The 20,003-nt window shown below is 40.2% G+C and overlaps 1 protein-coding gene across 1 annotated transcript in view; it reads left to right on the top strand.

The window, feature by feature from the left end:
- SORCS3 (sortilin related VPS10 domain containing receptor 3) overlaps positions 1-20,003 on the top strand; it is a 597,918-nt gene that overhangs the window by 398,734 nt on the left and 179,181 nt on the right. Inside the window, exons 6-7 of the mRNA XM_048505478.1 lie at positions 13,900-13,964; positions 17,939-18,057. Coding sequence (XP_048361435.1) covers positions 13,900-13,964; positions 17,939-18,057 — 184 coding nt within the window. The remainder of the gene's footprint in view (positions 1-13,899; positions 13,965-17,938; positions 18,058-20,003) is intronic.

The raw sequence follows: 20,003 nt of genomic DNA, 5'->3' as shown, positions 1-20,003 counted from the left end.
TTCTTCTACTTCTTGCGCAACCTACATTTTGAATCATTTGCGATTTTTCCATTCTGGCTTTAATTGCATGTGTTCTAATACCTTGTTCTTAAGTGACTACAATCAACCCTTCAATTCCTTTATTCAGTTTTCTAGTTATAAGCCATTGACAGGTTTGATCTTTGTCTACTTTTTTTGCACAACCCTACTTTGTATCTGACAAAGGAATCTTTTACTCTTGAAAGCATATAACTGTGAAAATCTTGATGGTTTTATTTATTGCTTACCTTTGTGTGATTCTGTTGTTATATGTGTATATAAGTGGGAGACACACTTAGATAGAAACAGAAAATAGCCATGAGTACCTTAAAAGAATAATGAAGTGTGTAGCTTTATGAAATGAAACTCTAAGGACTACATGTTATATTACAAAGAAATATTACTAATGTGAATCATTGGCACACATCTTAGCATATATTCACTGAGCTTTGCATGGAAAGAAACTACAGATAGGTCCTTTCTGCACAGCACAAATAAAATGTCTTGCAGACATTTTAAAAAGAACTGTTTTGTTTTGTCCTCATAGAGTGAACAAAAAAATGTTTTTATCTGCATTGTACTGAAAAAGTGGTTCTCTCTCCTGGCTCCCCCCACTAGCTCTCACTCATACCCACTATTTTCTCCCTCTTGTGATTCTCCATCCAATATATATGTGCATATTGCAGATTCTTATATTATGTTGTTGTAGCTTCAAAGACACCTCCCTCAAAACAAACTTTTTTTTAAGAGTCCATATCCAGGTCTCAGAATAAGATTACCTTTGACTGTGTGTTATATGTTAGTACAAACCTGGGACATTAGCACTGGAAATGAGACGGTAGGGCCCCTTCCACACATGCAAAATAATGCATTTTCAAACCACTTTCACAACTGTTTGCAAGTGGATTTTGCTATTCTGCGCATCTTCAAAGAGCACTGAAAGCAGTTTGAAAGTGCATTATTCTGCATGTGTGGAATGAGCCTAGGAGACAGAAAGGGAGGCAGCCCTGAGCTTTAATCTTTATTGAGTATATAAAAATAATAAGAAAAGGCTGAGAAAAAGCATATTGGGAATATGCTGACTAATGCAATATACTGACTTCAAGTAGCTGGATGTAATGTAGAATCACACAAGCATTTGTGGATTAAGCATTCAGCAAGCAAATCAGATATTTCTAGTGGAAGCTAGCCTAAGAATGCTAGATGAGCCCTTCTGTGGGCTAGTCCAGAAAGTTCAGTACCTTTTTGTTGCTACAAGCCTATTTTGTCCCCAAAGAAGGAAAAGCTGTGATAACTGTCTTTGAGCAGAGCTTGGATATGTATGGAGAGCAGGAGAGACTGGAAAAAAGAATTAGAGAGGAGAAGTTCTGATCAGAAAAGTAGAGAAGTGTTTCATACCTTGCCTGATCCACCAGGCTCAGTGTAGAAGAATTCAGAAACACCATTGTACTCACATGTACGAAAGTAGGAACAGAATAATTTTCAGGAGGGCGGGCACTCATCATTGTTAATCTAAAATTGTGATTCACAAACATTACTTTCTGCAATATTCCGCCTAATCCAAAATTCAGTATTTCAGGAAATGAAAAAACACTTTGAGAAATGTGAAATAGATGAAGATATCAGTAAATTAACTCTCCTCAGTCCTTTCTCCATCTGTAAGAGCTCTATTTCCTTAGGTCAGGTATGAAATATGTGGTAGAATACCCCAGTAAATGTGCAATCAAGCAAAGAACTCTGCCCTAAAGTCAGACAAAGATGCAGTTTCTAGTGCTACCAGCCCTTCAACCTTCAAGAACACTTAATTCAATAGCAGGAAGAAATTGCAGGAGACTGAAGTCTCAGAGAGGCCAAGAGCTGTCAAGGTAAAAAAGAAGAAATAAAAAGCAATGAGTGCTTCTTTCCTCCTAATGGGATTTTGAGTCCGTTTGAGTTATTAATTGGCTAATAATCCTGAACCAGTTGCACAAGTTGCTGCAGGGTCCCCGTTCTGAAGGCTGCATCGGCAGCAGTCAAGGGACACATCAACAAAAATGTGACCTTTTGTCATCCCTCCTGGCTGCATCATCGTCTGCTGACTTGATTCGATACGAGTGGCGATAAAAAGAGAGACTGTCTGGGTCAAAGCATTGTGTTGACTCCCTAATGGCAAAATTTGCAAAGCCGGCACATGTTGCTGGGCCTCTGCATTCTGCACCTGTGCATGTACGCATGTAGAACTGGGTACTACGCTCCTTGAAGAGGAATCACAAGCCCTTGTCCTTAGTATGGCTCATTCCGCACATGCAAAATAATGCACTTTCAAACTGCTTTCAGTGCTCTTTGAAGCTGTGCGGAATGGCAAAATCCACTTGCAAACAGTTGTGAAAGTGGTTTGAAAACGCATTATTTTGCGTGTGCGGAAGGGGCCTCTGTTTCTGAGCATGATCTGTTAGTTTGAGATAGTGAGAAAATGTTATGGTGTTCATGGCTTGATTCAAAATTCATGGATACACAAGTACAGTCCTGCTAGATTAGCCTTGAGATCCATCTGGTCTCATTTCTAATAGTAAGGATATAAAAAACAAAACAAAAACCCCTCACCGTGACCATTGAATGTTATCATTTTCAGGGCTGAAATACAAACTAACTCATAATGCTTTCCTGCAATTTGAATAGGCATTACATATCTAAGATTTCTTTTCTAGGGTAGAGAGTATGATAGGGATTATACACTTAAAGATCATGCCTAAATTGCTTATTCCTCCACGAGCAAACAATGAAAGAGCCACAATGTCATAATTAGTGGAATCAGTACTGAAGCTTATTGGTGTTGTTGACTATACTCTGGTTTGTGCATGGAAGCAATAATTCTTAGGGCCTGCTTACACACCATAGGTACCTCCTCCCTAACAATTTTGGAGGTTTTTTGTTTGTTTATCCTTGCAAAATATGCAGAGATAAACAAGTGAAGAAGATATTTGCAGTGAAAATTGAATTGGAAAAGGTTAAACAGATTCACATATATTCAGTACACCTATACCACTGTGGGGACGGGCCAGAATGTCTATAAATTGTATTTAATCAAGAAATATGGATTCTGTTTAGAACCAAAGATCCTAAGAATCAAAATGGGAGCTTCTGTGTAAGTGACTAGAAGCCTGCATTTTTGCAGTAGGTCAAAAGGAATGTTTTAGGCTTGTCAGTGACTATGCAGGCAAGCAAAGATAACATCTTTGAGATCTTGTCACTGAGGGCCAACGTGACATCAGATATATGCATTTTATGACTTTGTTTTGTTTTTGGGTTAGAAATGAATGTGATTAGTTAAAGGAAAAAGTGTTTTTCTATTTACGTTAAATGAACACAGAAATGATAATGAGAGATTCACATGTACTTGTATTTCACTATAATTCTATTGTTTTAGAATCAATATTTGTAAATCATGTTTTAACATTTCAACTGGGAAAGGGAAGTTTTATGATCCTAAGGAATCCTGCATACCTTAAGGACATCTCTCTCTCTGGGAGAAAACTTAGCAAAACAGGTTTTTCTTGGAGACAGAGGCTAGCTTTATGGCTCTCCTTTGCATGCAGCGTTTGAGTAACAGAAGGAATGTAATACGTAGAATAAGAGGCTGTCTTCATGTGACCAGGAGACACAGCTATCCAATGAGATTTTTAAGGTACATGCTTGTAGCACGTGAAAGAGGTATGGATCAAATACGTGAAACTTATGATGATGATTGTGTGACGTCTGTATTCTGCATCTATAAAGACTGGGGTCTTTCATATGCTGGGGGTGTCTCTTTCGAGAGCCACCCGGGAGGGTTAACCTTCTGTAACTTTCTAAATTCTGTGTCTATAAAATTGGTTCCTTTGTATGAAGGTTGTGCCTCTTACCCTTAAGAGGACACCCTGGTCAGATACTTATGCTGTCCAGTAAACTTATCTTCTGTTTCAAAACTGCTTCTTGGGTGTTTTCTAACTTTAAGTTTTTCTTAAACTAATTCAGCTGTGTAGGACCAGAGATGCGGTCCTGGCCCCACACCACAGATTTAAGAAGCATTCCCCCCCCCTCCAAAAACCCTGAAGGGGTTCATTTGATTACACAGACTTGTGCGCAAAACCTATATTCTCAAACTAATGGGGTGGGCCTGCAAGAGAGAAGGTGAATGACATTGAGATGGGGATTTATAGTACTCTGGAGAGAGGAGGATTTGCTTTCAATTAAGGGTTTCTTTCTGTCAGCAGCCTGCGTAGGTGAGTTGTCAGAGGCTCACGCCTCAAGGGCCATTAAACACAGGTTTAGAATGGGAAAAATCCATTAGGGGGGCACTTTGCACAGATCCTGCCCCGAAAATGAGTCTGCCCCATGTTATTTCCCCCAAACCAGGTTTTTTGAGACTCGTGCTATTTGCAAATCTTTTGAAAAATCCCAGGTTGCAGCCACTTGTGTGTGAACGGCCAGGCAGGAGGTGCTTCATTCGGCTGCACTTTCTTTTAAAAATATTTTGCAGCTTACATCTGCGTAGCCACACAGATGGTTGTATCGTGAGACATCAGCTTGGCTGTGGGGGTTAATTTGTGCATGCCTGCATAGCTACACATAGGTGGGAGGTAAATAAAAAAAATAGATGTGCCTCCATGCGAAACAATGACAGCAACACACATTGGCTGATTCCGCATGGACCAAAAACAGCAGTATGAAAACGGTGTGAAAATGGTGTAAAAGGGTTTAAAACAGTGTAAAAGGGTTTATACTGTTTTCACACTGTTTTCACACCGCTGTTTTTGGCCCATGCGGAATCAGCCATTGTTTCTATAGGCTCCAATTGCTGCCTGCACGGATGAATGCGACTGCAAAAACAGGAAAGTGAGTTACTTTATCCTGACTGCTACCACTATACATTTGATGTGTGGAAAGGACCAGAGCTTGGTAGCTAAGCAGGGTTAGCTATGGTCAGTACTTGGATGGGAGACCACCAAGAAAGACTGAAATTGCTTGTGGAGGAAGGAAATGGCAAACCACTTCTACTCATCTCCTACCTGGAACTCACCATGGATAGAGTCACCATGAGTCCATCCCTTCCTTCCTGATAGCTTAGGTTTAATGTTGCAGCCACCAGTTCCTTGTTCACAAAGAGACAAGGTTACTGTATAATGAGCCATGTGGAAAGATATAAATGAAAATCCAGAGATGGAAAGAATTCTGGGTGGGTGGGTGGGATGAACACCTGTGGGGGGCACAATTGTAAATTCATGGTTTTTTCCCCAGAGGTAACTGTGTTCTCTCTGACCACCTGCCTCATGCTGTCCTGAGAAAGAGAAAGGCCATGAAATTGTTTTGTTGTCCCTAATATTTCCATACATGAACTTTGAAGGAAAGTTCTACTGTTCCTACTTTTATTCTAATTCCTGTGTGGTATTAATGTGCAGTCGAGCGCACTGCTTGGCACAGTTGGATCTGTAACACATGAAGTGTGTTGGGTGAGGGTGGTCAGAAGCTAAATGGATTTTAGCTGAGGGAAAAGCCTGCTGAGAAGTGTGAATGTAACATATATACTAGACCCATGCTGTCTTTGAAAAGAAGTATCTGTCTCTTTGGATCTCTTCTTACAGTCTCTTTGTATCTCCACTTATAGCACTGAAAAAAAAGTTGGACAAAGGCAAACCAGTATTTGTACCTTTGATATTGTGTATTAACCAATAGAACTGAAAAATTCATTAAGAACTGGCTTTTGGGGATGTCTATTCTTTTAAAATAGGAGACAAAATATAGGGCTAGGTTTTGCAGACATAAACTTGATGGTTTTTTTAATGTCATTACTTAAATTCAAAAATATTTCCTCAGTCCTGCGGGCAAGAAACACAATTAGGGAAGAAACCCTGAAGTTAAGATTACCCACACTCTACTTATAGAGCATTGCTTAACAACTGCATTACAATACTGAGGACCGCATGTCTGGATCTCTCCAAGGACCTCTGTACTGCTAAATTACTTAAATCCTCTTAGACACATACTCAGGGTTGAATGATAGTATTTTGTGCATAGCTGATTTTGAAACACAGCATTAAAGAAAAAGCAGTATAATTGGGGACCTCTATCTATTGTCTCTTCTTTTCCCCTTTGTTATGAATAGACCTGTCAGTCATGTCAAAACAAATTAAGAAAGCAACCAGATCACAGACAGCAGCAAAAGCAGAGGAAGATTGGCGTGTTTCAAATGTTCCCTTCTTGTGTTATCTGCATCTTAAATCAGCTACTGGGTGATCTCCAGTGTGTCAGTTTTTAAGTATAGCATGCAAAGAAACTGCTGCTTAGGAGTCTGAGTATTAATGACTTCAGTTTATTCTTGTCAACAAATATTATTTTAGCACTTTGAGAATGAACCATGGAAAATAATTAATTTACCAAAATGGGAATTCCTGTTTTGATTTCTTCCAGACTGGATTATTTTAAAATACCAAGTTGAAAGTTTGAATTTAAATCACCCATTTTAATCAATTTGCCTGTTTTTGCTTCAACTATTTTGTAAAGAAAGGTACAGTGCCTTGTAGCCTACTATTAACTTACATTGATTTACATCTAAACAGATCCTTGACTCCAGATCTGCTTATTTTTCTTCTGTATATACTTGGGACTATTTAGCTATAAAAAAATACATCATTGCCTGTGTCTAAAGGCTGATATCGGTGCAGACAGACAGATTTATGGTATGGACCTGGCCTTGAATACAATTTGGGGTTCTGCAAATCTTGAGGAATTCCCAAGTTTGCAGAATTAAAAAAAACACCCTAATTGTTGCTAAATTAAAAAAAAATCAAGAGGGGAGTGGGATTTCACTCTTCACATAATTCCTACTTGATGCCCCTCTTGTATATTTATAGTCTCATTAATATACAGTTTTAATATATGCACTGGTCGTGAAAATAGAATGATACCTGTAATTTAGCTGAAAGTATCTAAAATAAGAGATAATTAGCAGTATACAGTATTTGTTTATGCAAAATTACATTATCATTTGAATATGAAATCCAATTCAGAATTCAAGAATTTAATTAGTAAGAGGCAGGAGAATACGGTTGATTGTCCCTTTCATTTTCTGCCAATTGTTTTCACTTTTCCAATTGCTCAGCTACAGGTATAGAATTACACGTGGCCTCTAGCTGCAAATGTACACTGGATAAAATGCTTCAAACTACCAAAAATATTTAAGCACAATTAATTAATGTCTTGCTGAATAGTTCAAGCAACAAAACATAGATCATAAAGCACTAGGATAGAAAACATTTTAGCAATGTGTTGACTTCAGTTAGGGATGCTTATGAAAATTCTTCCTATCCTTACTTCCTCTCAGATGTCTGGGTTATACATAATTTTGCTTTCAACGTCAAACTGAAAGATTGGCTATCCTCCATTCTCCCATTTTTTATTACAAGATTGTTTAGAATCTGTAGCTTATCAGGTTTTTTTTAATTTTTCTTCATTTTTGTTAGTGGTTTCTCTTGCCCTTTGATGCAAGAATGCACTAATGAAAATCACCAAGCACAAAGAAGTCTTGATATGATTATGTAATCAAGCCCTGATCCTATTAAGACTCCTTTTTGTACTGTAATTTAATTACACATACGTATCAAATCAGTCACAATGCAAAAGGGAATGGTGACACGAATATGCATCATCACACCAGGACTACTTTTTGCTTTTTGATTTCACCAGTGTATATATATGTGCTGAAGCACAACAGTAATGGTAAAATAAGATGCACTTACTCAAAATGGCAGAAAGCTTGAGCTAATTCCTAAAATTAATTGTAGAACTTGTATAATTTAAAACAGAAGGCAGGAACAAATGGAACACAAACAGAATGAAATGAGAGAATTTAGTTCTCATCTGTAATTGCTGAGAAAACAGACATGAAAGTCCACATGTTAAGCTGATGTTCATGGAAAGGCTACCTGTTCTTGGATGACTATAACTTCCATTGTGAACCCAACTTCATGTTCTAATTCTCCTTCCTCTTCATTTCTTAGTGTAACTGTGCACATCCTTCCTTCTCACAAGCATAACCTAAAGTTTATGAGTAAACTAGGATTTACCATTCACTTCAGTCTCAGTAGGAGATCATCTGCTGTTTGGCCCATATGAAGATTCATCCTTTACACAATAGGACATGGAAATGTTTTCTAATGTGAGGGAAGTGTTGTGTGTATTGAAGTTTCTCTTGTGTGATATGAGCTTCTGGATTGAAGCTGACAAGTGTACATATGGTGCCAGTAATTTGGGACAAGTGCCACATTTATTAAATTGTATATTTTCGCCAATATTTTTTATTATCAAATGATTTGCCATCTGGGCCAATATATAACATGCTCCATACTATAAAATGATTATTTAGAAACAGTACATGACCATTCTTTGTTCTTGTATTTAAACACCACAGATTATTACCATTTTACTGCTGGCTCACTCAGCCAGGAATGTAATATATCAACATCCTTGATGTCTTGTTTGCCCTGTGGTCTACTGCCAAGTGCACACAAGTAGACACCAATTTTATTTTGCAATCAGCCTTGACTAATATAGGAGAGATTAATTTATCTCTTAGTTTTTTTCCCAAAACATATAGCCCAAAAATAATGTTACAAATTTTCAAGTTATCTGAGAAGCAAAGTAGATATATATGTTGCCTTGGTATCTATTCTAGTAGTTTATAACCAATGCTTTTGCTGGTACATTTTGATTAATGAGCCTACAGGGATAGGGCAGGATATAAATTTAATAAAATAAAAAATAAATAACATAATAGATTGTATTTACCCACTTTCTCAAAATGTCTTCTCCCTCCATCAGAGGCATGGGGGGGAATGGCGCCCAGGGCGAAATGGCACCCAGGCTCCACCCCCCATGGGCCTGTGGTGCCCCCCCGCCTCCCGCCCACTTACCTTAGTTCAGCCAACTGAAAAGCTTCTGCGGGGCTTGGCGTTTGTGAATTCCCAAGATAAGCCTCCACAGCTCAGGCAGCAGAGCGGAGAATGAAACCCGGTTCCTCCAGATTAGATACATGAGCTCTTAACCTCCTATGCCACTGCTGCTCCTCCTCCTGTGCTGTAGCTGCTCAAGCTCAGCACTGCTTAAAAAAGCACTTAACCTCACCTTCTGAATGTCTGCTGGATTTTTTTTAAAAAAAGAAAAGTGTTTATGTAATTACTGAAAGTAACAGCTGAGCAAACTGCCTTGAGAAGTTAGTTCTAAAGTGCCACTGCTATGAAAGCTCTACGTACAACAACTTTTTTTCTTTTGTTTAGTTGCCCTTTGGTGACTAATGCCTGAGGGATCAGAGCAGCTTAAGGCTGAGACAAAAATATTCCAGTACATTAGGGGTACATGGATTTGATTAACTGGAAGGAAATCTATTATCTACAAGATTCTGTATCAAATTCAGTTCACACCACATAAAGGGTGGAGGAGAGAAAGATTGCCAACAAAAATCAGTTTCTAATCTAAGCCCTTGGTTAATTTAGGAGAAGTCATTCCATAAATCACATAGGCAACTATGGATTTTTTTCCTGCCAGCCACTGCTAAGGCTAAATATTAACTTGCTTGCAATCTTTATTGGTCATCATAATGATAACATTTGTTCTGTTTCAGGCTTATACGGCATATTCTTTTTCTACCAAGAGGAAAGTTTTCTTTGTAAAGTTGGGTTTTGCAATTTGTTTTGGTGCTTGAGTAATGTCACATCAAGTCACAACTGCCTTAAGGCAATCCAGTAGGGCTTTTAAGGAAAAGATACTAACAAAGGTGGTTTGCCATTCTCTTATCCTGCATAGGAACCCTACTATTCCTTGGAGGTTTCCCATTCAAGTACCCTGCTTAGCTTCTGAGATCTGATGAGCCATCTGAGACCCTGCTTAGCTTCTGAGATCTGATGAGCCATCCAAGTCAGGGTCTGAGATATGTTTACAGGACATGAAACAGCAAGTCACACATGAGTGTCAGGGCTTGCAGTTTGCATGGTTACTGGGATGGGTATGTAGCAAGCTGTTTCTTTTGGTCCAGTAATAATTGGACAACGGAGGTGGATTCCGCACAACACAAATATAATGGGGCTGGGGCTGGGGTGGAGATACTTTCTTTTCTTGCCAGGGTACTTTGTGGCCACAGAGGTCCCCTAGAGGCCTTTGCAGCTACACGTGCATTCGGGGGAGGAAAAAAAGGTGTATCTGTATTAAGGAGCTGCAGCATTTGCTGCTACTTCCTGAATGGGTAAGCTTCTTATGTGCAAAGGGAGAGAGAGAAACGGTTATGAATGAACTGTGCAGAATGCACCAGCAAAAGAAAACCAATCTATTCTAATTTAAGTTGACCCATTAGCAAGAGCATATGCTGATAATAATGTCAGTGGAGAATTTTTGAGAACTTTATAGATTCCTTTAGCCAGTTGTTACCTTTGTTCCACAAGAAATGAAAACAGAGAAGATGGTCTATTATTTGTCTTTTCTCAGCTGCTGGAAGGATAGTCTACTTTCAGGCAGTAGCTGTGAATGTTGTGCCAAAGAATTTTGACAGTTTCATTTGCCATGTTTAATCATTTTGATCAAATATGAGCCGATCTACTACGTTCAGTTCAGCAGAGAACAATTGAAATACACACTGAACAGGTTTTTGCAAAACTGCACACATACAAAAACACTGTCAATCCTAAAAGTTTGAAATCCATTAACATCATTAAGGACTACTTAGACAAACACCAAATTGGAAGGTGCTTTTTAAATTAAAAAACAGCTTAATATTTCTTTATGATTAATTTATATGAATTGTGACCAATTTGATTGTATGTTTAAACAATTGCATACTAAGCATAGCAAAACTGCTGGGATGGTGAAAGTAGAACTCTATTGAGCTGTGTGCGAATGTCCATTCATGAAAAACCAATGGTAATAATGCACTGTTTTGTTTGGAAGTAATAGTTGCTTAATAGACACAAATGGGTCAACAGAGGTACAGTGCATTAAAAAACCAGCATTCTGTTTGTCACTGGCCCTTTCCCCACTCGCTTCCATCCCCCCTATGCCTCGCGCTGCTCTCAGCGCGCGGCATCCCCACGACCCCGCGCTCTGTGCGGGGTCGTCAAAAAGCGCCGTTCAGAAGAGCGTCTGGGATGCTGCGCGCTGAGGGGCGCGACAGCAGCAGCTTTGGGGCGGCTGTGCTGTCGCCGCCCCTCTCAGTGGGGAGTGCCGAGGGACCCCGCGCTACTCTCCTCAAGTAGCGCGGGGCTTAAGGTAAGTGGGGAAAGGGCCACTAATAAACAGAATGTGAGTTGAACTGGCAACCATTCCAAAATCCATACTCTAAAGATGTATATGGCCCTCAACTGAGTATTGAGTTTAACAGTACAGCTCATAGGCAAATGTTTGTGGCTACCTTTCATAGGCATCTCACATTTACTGTTTGAATGGTTTTTTTTCGAGGTTAGCACTGTGGCAACTTCAACGTTAGATTAGTTTCAGTCACTTTTACAAAAAGAATTCTATTAAAGGCAGTGGTTTTCTGACACTTCTAAAAAGTTGTTGTAGACTTGGAAGCAGCCAGGTGTTTCTTAAACAGAAGGCAGCTGGAACAAATATTCACTGCTGCTCTTTCCATGCAGTCAAGATTTATATTCTGGCATTCCCTTCAGTAAAGTATGAAACCATCCTCCAAAGTTAACTTTCTCCAACTATCGTGGCTCTTCCAGCAGAGAACATACATGGTGGGTGGACCCAGTCATGCTATATTTGTGCTTTCTGAGTATTAGAAATCTGTAATGTGTGTTTTAGGGAGAGTTCTCAGTTCATGTGAGGTCATATATGATTCTTTACTCAAAACTCTCTGCAAGGTTTTTCCATTTTGTGAATTTTGGATTTACACTGTGAAAGTTCAGTGGTTAAGCACAAACTGCTTATCTACATAGTCTGGTCATTCTTTCTGAAGTCAAAGCTACAGGGTTTGGGGCAGTAAAGCCATTAGTATGATATGGAGTTGGGGACCTCCCAACTCTTAGATGCTAACAGATGGCTCTAGGCTCCTTCCACACATGCACAATGATGCACTTTCAATCCACTTTCACAATTGTTTGCAAGTTGATTTTGCTATTCTGCACAGTAAAATCCAGCTGCAAAGTCCATTGAAAGTGAATTGAAAGTGCATTATTCTGCATGTAGAAGGGGCCTTAGTCTCTTCTCTTCCTTCCTGAGCAGCTCAATCCAGAGTCTGGCCAGGTGTGGATAGTGCTGCAGTTCCCTGCCCTGCTGCATCCAGATGACTCTTCAGTGGCACAGGGAGGTGAAAAATAAAAGGAAACCTTCCAGCTGATGGAAAGCCCTCCATTGAGCTACATTGATTTACATCACCCAAAAGGGTGTTGTAAGTTGGAGGCCCAGGCTGCTGTGTACCTGGAGACAATAGCAAGGTGAAAGCCAATAAACATCAGCTCCATCCTTGGCCATACCTCTGGAATGTCCCTGCTATGCTGGCATGGTTTGTGGCATCTAGGTGATTCCTAGGGCCACAGTGGCTGCCTGCTGGCAGAATTGCCCCTTTTTTAGGGTGTCAGACATTGTCACTCTGCCCCCCTCTGTCCCCTCCACCTGGGTACTCCACCCCTCCTCTGTTGCATCCTCTCACTCTCTGGCTTTCCCAAGTGGTCTTGGGCATCAGAATGGTGAGGAAATGTGAAGCAAGTTCATCTCTGTCCCTGGCTGCAAAGTTCCCCAGAGCAGTGAGAATCTCTCCAATCCATTTTCTCCTTGACTAGTGTCACCCTTTCCCCTTTTAACAGTGCTGCCCCTCCCTCTGGTGGTGAACCTCCAACCAGGCTTCCTGAGCCACCCCTATGCCTTTCCTCTCTGTGCTAGTTGGCACTCCCCTGTGTCCCTCCTGCCCTTTCCGTACCTCCTGCCTCAAAATCCTTTGCCTCCACCTCCAGGCTTCCCTTTCAATAATCTCCCCAGGCAGCTGCTTTCTCCTCCATATGTCCATTGTGCTGCCCGCCTGTAGAAAGACCCATTTGGGTCCTCTCTTCCTCCAGAGTCATTCCCTCACCGGAAGCTGGTAGCTGCCCTCTTCAGCCTGGTGAAGACTGGCAGTGTCTTGGTCAGGGTGGGGTTGGCTGGCCTGCAGCAATTGAAGATCACATGGGATGCCACCTTACACTTAGCCGGGAGTGGCAATGCATACCTGGGCTGGAAGAGCCATGGCTGTTCCCTCACCTCCCTGCCATTCAGCTGCCAGATGGGCACTCCTTCTTTCATTCCTTGGCTAGGCTGAAGCTCCTTCGCATTATCTCTCATCCCCAGGTGAATAGGCTTGGAGGCTCCTGAAACTGGGGCCAGTTTAGGACAGACATGTTCCAGGCATTCTAATTTCTTAGGTTTCCAGACTTCATATGAAGGGCTCAATTGTTGTGGAACAGTTATGCTTCCCAGGGTTTTTGCATTTGGGATACTAACATAGCAGCATTTAAAGGAACAGGGGAGAGTAATCCTGCTGTTGCCACCCAGGGGAGGGTATTGTTGTTGAAACATTATGGGCTACTGAAGTTTGTAAATTGCGTCTGGTAATTGTGAACAGCAACATCCTAAAGTAAGTGGATGAAATGGAATTAAAATGAAAGCCTCAAGTGTTCAAGTTGTCTGTGCTTTTTTAACTAGGCTATGTATTAAAAGCAAGCCCTTTGATTTTCATATGGCTTCTTCATGCACTAAATCTATTCAAGTCTCAGGGCAACTTGTTTAAAATGAGAAGGCTGGCTAGTTTTCTACTCCTTTTCCATTTCCTAACCATCTTGACCTTTGTTTGCCATCATGGCATTCTATCTCATGGACTGATTTATCTCTCCTCTTCTTTTCTCCCAGGTCTGTCTCAGGTCTGGATAAGGAGCCTGACCTTGTACACATGGAGGCTCGGACAACAGATGGACGTGAGTATCTCATTACCCAGGCTTTAAAGCCAGGAAGGAATAGACTGGATTTCATCTGGCTTGTTTTTTCCTTCTTGATTTGCATTTTAATTGATAAGGTAGATGTAGTCACAAGGCTTAATTTGCTGAGTGTTATGCTAACAGATTCCAAAGGGAGTCAGTTGTACAACATTACTTCTTGGGAGAGGGGGGACCTAAACTCAAACTGAAAGCAAAACAGAACTATGGGGTCCTGATCAAGAACTTGTGTTTGAGGAGTGATGTGTCCACACATATTCCCATGAATGATCTTTTCCCAAATTTATAAATCTTTTCTGTCTCATATTTATCTGGTGCAGATAGTTCTCACTTCCTCACCTGTGAGATAGATTCAGTGGTGTACTGGGCCTAGCCAGGGGCATGAGTGGGGAAAATGTGTGGATCACTGGTGGATCCTTTATGCCTCTGTTTAAAATATTTCTATCTCGCCCTCTTAATATAAAATTTACAAGGTGACTTTTATAACAACCATCAAAATTACAAGTAACGAATACTGTTTGATCTCTTTTCACTTTGGTTTCTGCTTTTCTCTGTCCCTTAAAATCTTGGTCTTTAAAAAGAACCATGTTTTTGCTTTCCAACCAGATTGGTTATTTAGTACCGATGGAAAGAACATATAATGTGACAATTTTTCATAAGACAAACCAACATTTTGCAAAGAAGTGAACACAAGTTTTCAAGTGTCTCAGAACTCATCTGTCTGACTGTTCAGAACAACAATCAAAAGTGGGTGGGGTGGGGAGATTAGGGAATTATGAAAAAGACTCAAGTACGTCGGCCAATTGCAACTTTCTGAGTTCAGAAATGAGGTTTGCAGACTTCATTATGTGGTGATCCATGGTCACCTTTATTTCCTTAATTAAAAAAAATTATGTTCTATTTCCTATTGGCCCATAATAAAAGTGAAGCAAGATTAGGGCCACTTATGCACTATTGTGTGGCTGGATGCTTTTCTTGAGTTTTCCCCGCAGTTCCCCATTTTAAAGGAACTGTTTGCTGTGAAGCTTCCTGCTTTTCCTCCATTTTTGTCACCATTTTTGCCACCAGTCGCTTCTGTCTCTGATCTTAGTGCAACTTCCCTCTGGGGGAGGTCACCTGCAGCCACACAAAATTAGATCCACAACAGATTTCACCAGTCTGTGGCATTTTTGAAAGAGTAGCAACCTGAAAAACAAAAGATTAGCATGGCTGGCCCTTGGGTGAGTGGGGGAAGGCTGGAGAGGAGGAACAAAACCCAGGGAAAGAACAATGCTTCCTGTTTAGCAGTTTAGCAGGAAAAGGCAAAGTAGTGGGGAAAGTTGTGTTTTGCCAGCATTTGGATACCACAGGTATTCTGACCTGGGCTGTGGTAGCTTTGGAAACAGCAAAAAAAAAGGAAATAAATAAAAAGAAAAGAAAAAAGAAAAATCCAAAAATGAAAGTCTATGGTGAAGGAAAAGTAGAACACAAGTGTGTAGATGGCCTAGGACAGTGGTGGTGAACCTTTGGCACTCCAGATGTTAAGGACTACAATTCCCATCAGCCCCTGCCAGCATGGGCAATTGGCCATGCTGGCAGGGGCTGATGGGAACTGTAGTCCTTAACATCTGGAGTGCCAAAGGTTTGCCACCACGGGCCTAGGATTAATACTATATTTATATTTATTAAGGCAGGAAAAATATTTGTTGCTATTTCCATATATGATGTTTAAAACAAAACAAGAATATATTGTTTTTATTGATAAAAATTAGAAGCAAACTCTCCCAAAATGAACAAATAAAAAGCAGTGATGTCTTGGATCTCCCTGTGATGTTATCCAAGTGACCTGTTTTGTATATATTTGATTATAAGTGTAATGGTCTCACAATGAAACACTTTCAAATAGGCAGCCATTGGTTGTCATGTCAACACCAGTCATTTATTTGCATCTATCTGCTAGGTCTGTTTCCCTGCCTATGTTTCTACCTTTGTTTTGTCACAGCTGCAGATTATCCAGCCTAATGGGATTAAATGAATATAAGAGTGATTGTGTGGTAAAATACAAATCACAGAAAAATAGATCTATACTTGTTTACCACATTTTGAGATTTACAAATCCAGTTGGTATTTTCATGCTACGAAGCTCCATACTTGAACAAAATTGCATGAACCCAACTTAGACAGGAGAAGAAATTGAGAGATGTTGCTTAGCTCACAGCTGACAGCTTCTTTGGGAATGGAGATGATGGAGTGGGGAGGTACCATGGGACATATATACTGCCTAGGTCTTGGAACTTCTAAGATCATTTATTATTTACTTGCTGAAATGGTTCCTTTTCTGCTTTTTTCCTCTATAAATCAGTTTGTGGCCTGATTGAGGAACTCTGCTTGTATTAACAGCTGTGCTCAAGATGTTCTGGTTTCAAAAGAGAGTTTTGGTTGTGGTGAAGAGGAAGTTTTATAATAATATTACCATGATTGCATATTTCCTAGATCCTTGCTTTGCAAGATCAGTAAAGATTTTGTACACTGCTTTCTGGGAAAAGGCTAATCACCTTGCTGAAACACAGCACAAGTATGTAGATTTAGAACCTAGGCAAAGTTCAGCAGACTGTTTATATTAAGATCAGGGTCAAATAATGGTCACAAAGTGCGAAAAGATTATTACCCAAAGCTGCACACAGGCCCTCTGGATACAGGTCCAGAGATGCTTGAACCCAACCAAAATAACAATAAAAATGTCCACATAAACAAGCTGTGAAACCGTGCCAAAAAATTAGCAAGTGTCTAAATATGAGGCCAACTAGGAGCTTGAGGCCCTCCTGTTTATCCCAGCATCTTCTCTGATTGGCCTTGGCTGCAAACAGCAGAATGCAGGGGAGCGAAATTAGAAAGGCTGTTTCCCATAACAAGACATATAATAGTGTATTGCAAAGAACAGATTACAACAGGATTCCGTCAGAACCATAAAAAGTCCACTGAGAGTGGTGTACAGTATTGGGGAGACAGCTTGGGATCATGTAATAGAAACTACAGTTTTTCTCATAGGCTTGAATTCATAACCCACTGTTTCCCTCCTTATCTCTGTGTTTTCTGCTGTCCAAGGTCTTGTTTTGCTTGGCTTGACACAGAGGGAAGAGCAACAGTTTAGACTTGTCTGTCACAGCAGAAGACTGGAAAAATTGCTGGCCTTTGACATATACAGTGTTTTTAAGCCAGGTTGCCTCTTCTAGGAAACATCATCTTTGAGTGCTTCATGCCCTGACAGCCTATATCAGGGGTAGGGAACCTGCGGCTCGAGAGCCGCATGCGGCTCTTCTGCCCTTGCACTGTGGCTCCATGAGCCGAGCCGCCGGCCCCATCCTTGCCTGCCCTGCAGGCAGCAGGACGGGCGCATCCATGCGCTTCTCAGAAAGAGCAGAGTAAAAGGTTAAAAACCCCCTATATATATATATATATAGTGTTATCTTTATTTCAAATGTAAAAAATTATTTGCGGCTCCAAGTGTTTTCTTTTCCCGTGGAAAACGGGTCCAAATGGCTCTTTGAGTGTTAAAGGTTCCCTACCCCTGGCCTATATCAATAGACAAAGGGTGTGGGAAAGAGAGCAACTGTGTTCACTGCACATTTTCTAAAGTTTTGTGTAGTGGGTTTTGTTTCATGTTTCTACACATTGTGTTTTAATCTACCTTGATCTCCAGAAAAGTAGGGTATTATTATTATCATTAAAATAAGCAACTTAAATATTTTCTTTCTGAAAATAGTACTATGGCAAGCATATTTAAGAGGGAAGGTATGTGGACTGGGAAGCTTCTTCAGAAGGCACTTTCTTCCCAACAATATTTGTGGCTCAACAGGACGATTCACAGGCTATAATATTTTGACTTCTAGAGCACCTCTATTTGGATTTATGCTTTTTTTCAGTCCATGAACTCCTGGACTACATTTTTTTCATGCACAATTCTGTTCCCATTACAGATGCCCACTATATTACCTGTAGGATTCAAGAATGTTCAGAGACTACCAGGAGTGGACCCTTTTTGCGCTCTATTGACACAAGTTCACTTGTTGTCCAAGATGAATACATCTTCATCCAGGTATGTTTATAACAGAATATGAAACAATAATAAATAGACCATTGCTGGGCACATTTTCATTTTCCCAATGTTAAGATAATGAAGGGAATGGGGAAGCTACATCCTGACCAAGAAACTTAATTTTACTAAACACTGAACTACTAATATGCACAAAGAAAATTTGTTCCCTTTTTTGTTTAAGTATCAAAATCCTTGACCCAATTTGCAGAAAAATGATTTTTATTGCCTTACGATTATAGGAACCTGAAGCAACATGTGACTCTAGGAAAGTATCATCATATGTATTTTCATGCTTCTTAAAGACTCACTAAGCTCTTTATATTTTAATTATATATTGGTTTGGTCCTTCCTCCCTGGAACTCAGGGCAATGAACATCCTCACACCTCTAAGAGGTAGGATAGACTGGGAGATAGTGAGTGGACCAAGATCAACCAGTGAACTTGATGAACGAGCTGCAATTTGAACATAGATTTACATTGCCTTAGAATTCAAGCATCACACAAAAATATAGTTTGATTATACTAATTATGGCTAGTGTGATTGTCTAAATGTGGCCTGCTCCACTGATTATATTTTCTAAATTATTTAATTTGTGTTTCTATTCATTTTCATTCCCCAATTTCTAATCTAGTTTTAGTTTCTAGTTTTATGCAATGCCTTCATTTTTGTGTACTTAGTGTTATTCAATGGTAAGAAGACAACAAATTGTTTGTGTTGCTGCATGTTCTGGCAACAGACAAGCATATCATGGAGAAACTGATTTTCACAGCTTGTTCAGCAAGAGAATGTCTAGAGTTTGTCACTTATTGGCCTGTGTCAGACAATATAGTTTCGTTTAACAAATGTTTTTCGGTGACTGCAGAAGTCAGTATTTGTCAAATAACTGTGTGTGATAAGTGCTGTTGTGTTGCTTCTGACTCACGGTGACCCTATGAATCAAAGTCCTCCAAACATCTTATTGTTAAGAGGCTTGCTCAAATCTTGTCAACTGAGGACTGTGGCTTCCTTTATAGAGTCAGTCCATCTCACATCGAGTCTTCCTCTTTTCCTGATGTCTTCAAATTTTCATATTATTATTGTATTTTGTAGTGATTCCTGTCTTCTCATAATATGACCACAGTACAATATATTCAGTTTAGTCATTTTAGCTTCTCCCTACAACAGTCAAGGCCTCATTTTGAAGCTTAGGAACACTTTCAGTTATGTAGGATGTTGTATGACAAAGTTAGGGGAAATGCAGCTGTTACTGATGGCCAGGTGACAACCACCTGTGCATAGAGAATACTGTTTCTGGCACTCGAGATGGTAATATTCGAGAACTGTTCTACATATTCCCCCTCTGTTCTATTCAGACTGGTTTATGGCACTTCAACAAGTCTGCTGTAATAGACATTTGTATATTTTGAGTGATACATCTTGCACCTGTTACATAGAATCACTGAGTTGTGAGGGGCATACTGGCCATTTAGTCCAACCTATTGCTCAAAGCAGGGTCCTGACAAGTATTTGTCCAGTCACAAATTAAAAGGGGGGGGTCACCACCTTGCTAGATAGCTGACTCCACTGTTGAACAACTCTTATTGTAAAGGGGGAAAGATCCTACCATCCAGGTGGTACCTTTCTGTCCATAATTTAAATCCACTATTGTGAGCCCTATCCTTTGAGACAACAGGAACAACTCCCTGCCCTCCTTTAAGTGACAGTTCTTCAAATAGTTAAAGAGAGCAACACCACCACCAATACCCCCGGCAAAAAAATCTCCTCTCCTCCACATTAAACATTTCCAAGTCCCTCAGCCTTTCCTCATAGGTCTTGGTCTCTGGACCTCTGATCATCCTCATCCTCTCCCCTCTCTCCTTTCCAGACCACACAATTTTTGAAGTGAGGCCTCCATAACTGCACACAGATCTGCAAGTATGGCATGACCAGTGAAGTGTCAACCTGA

The sequence above is a fragment of the Sphaerodactylus townsendi genome, linkage group LG08, assembly GCF_021028975.2.
Source record: "Sphaerodactylus townsendi isolate TG3544 linkage group LG08, MPM_Stown_v2.3, whole genome shotgun sequence".
Classification (NCBI taxonomy): Eukaryota; Metazoa; Chordata; class Lepidosauria; order Squamata; family Sphaerodactylidae; genus Sphaerodactylus; species Sphaerodactylus townsendi.
This window is presented reverse-complemented; position numbering and strand designations above follow the sequence as displayed.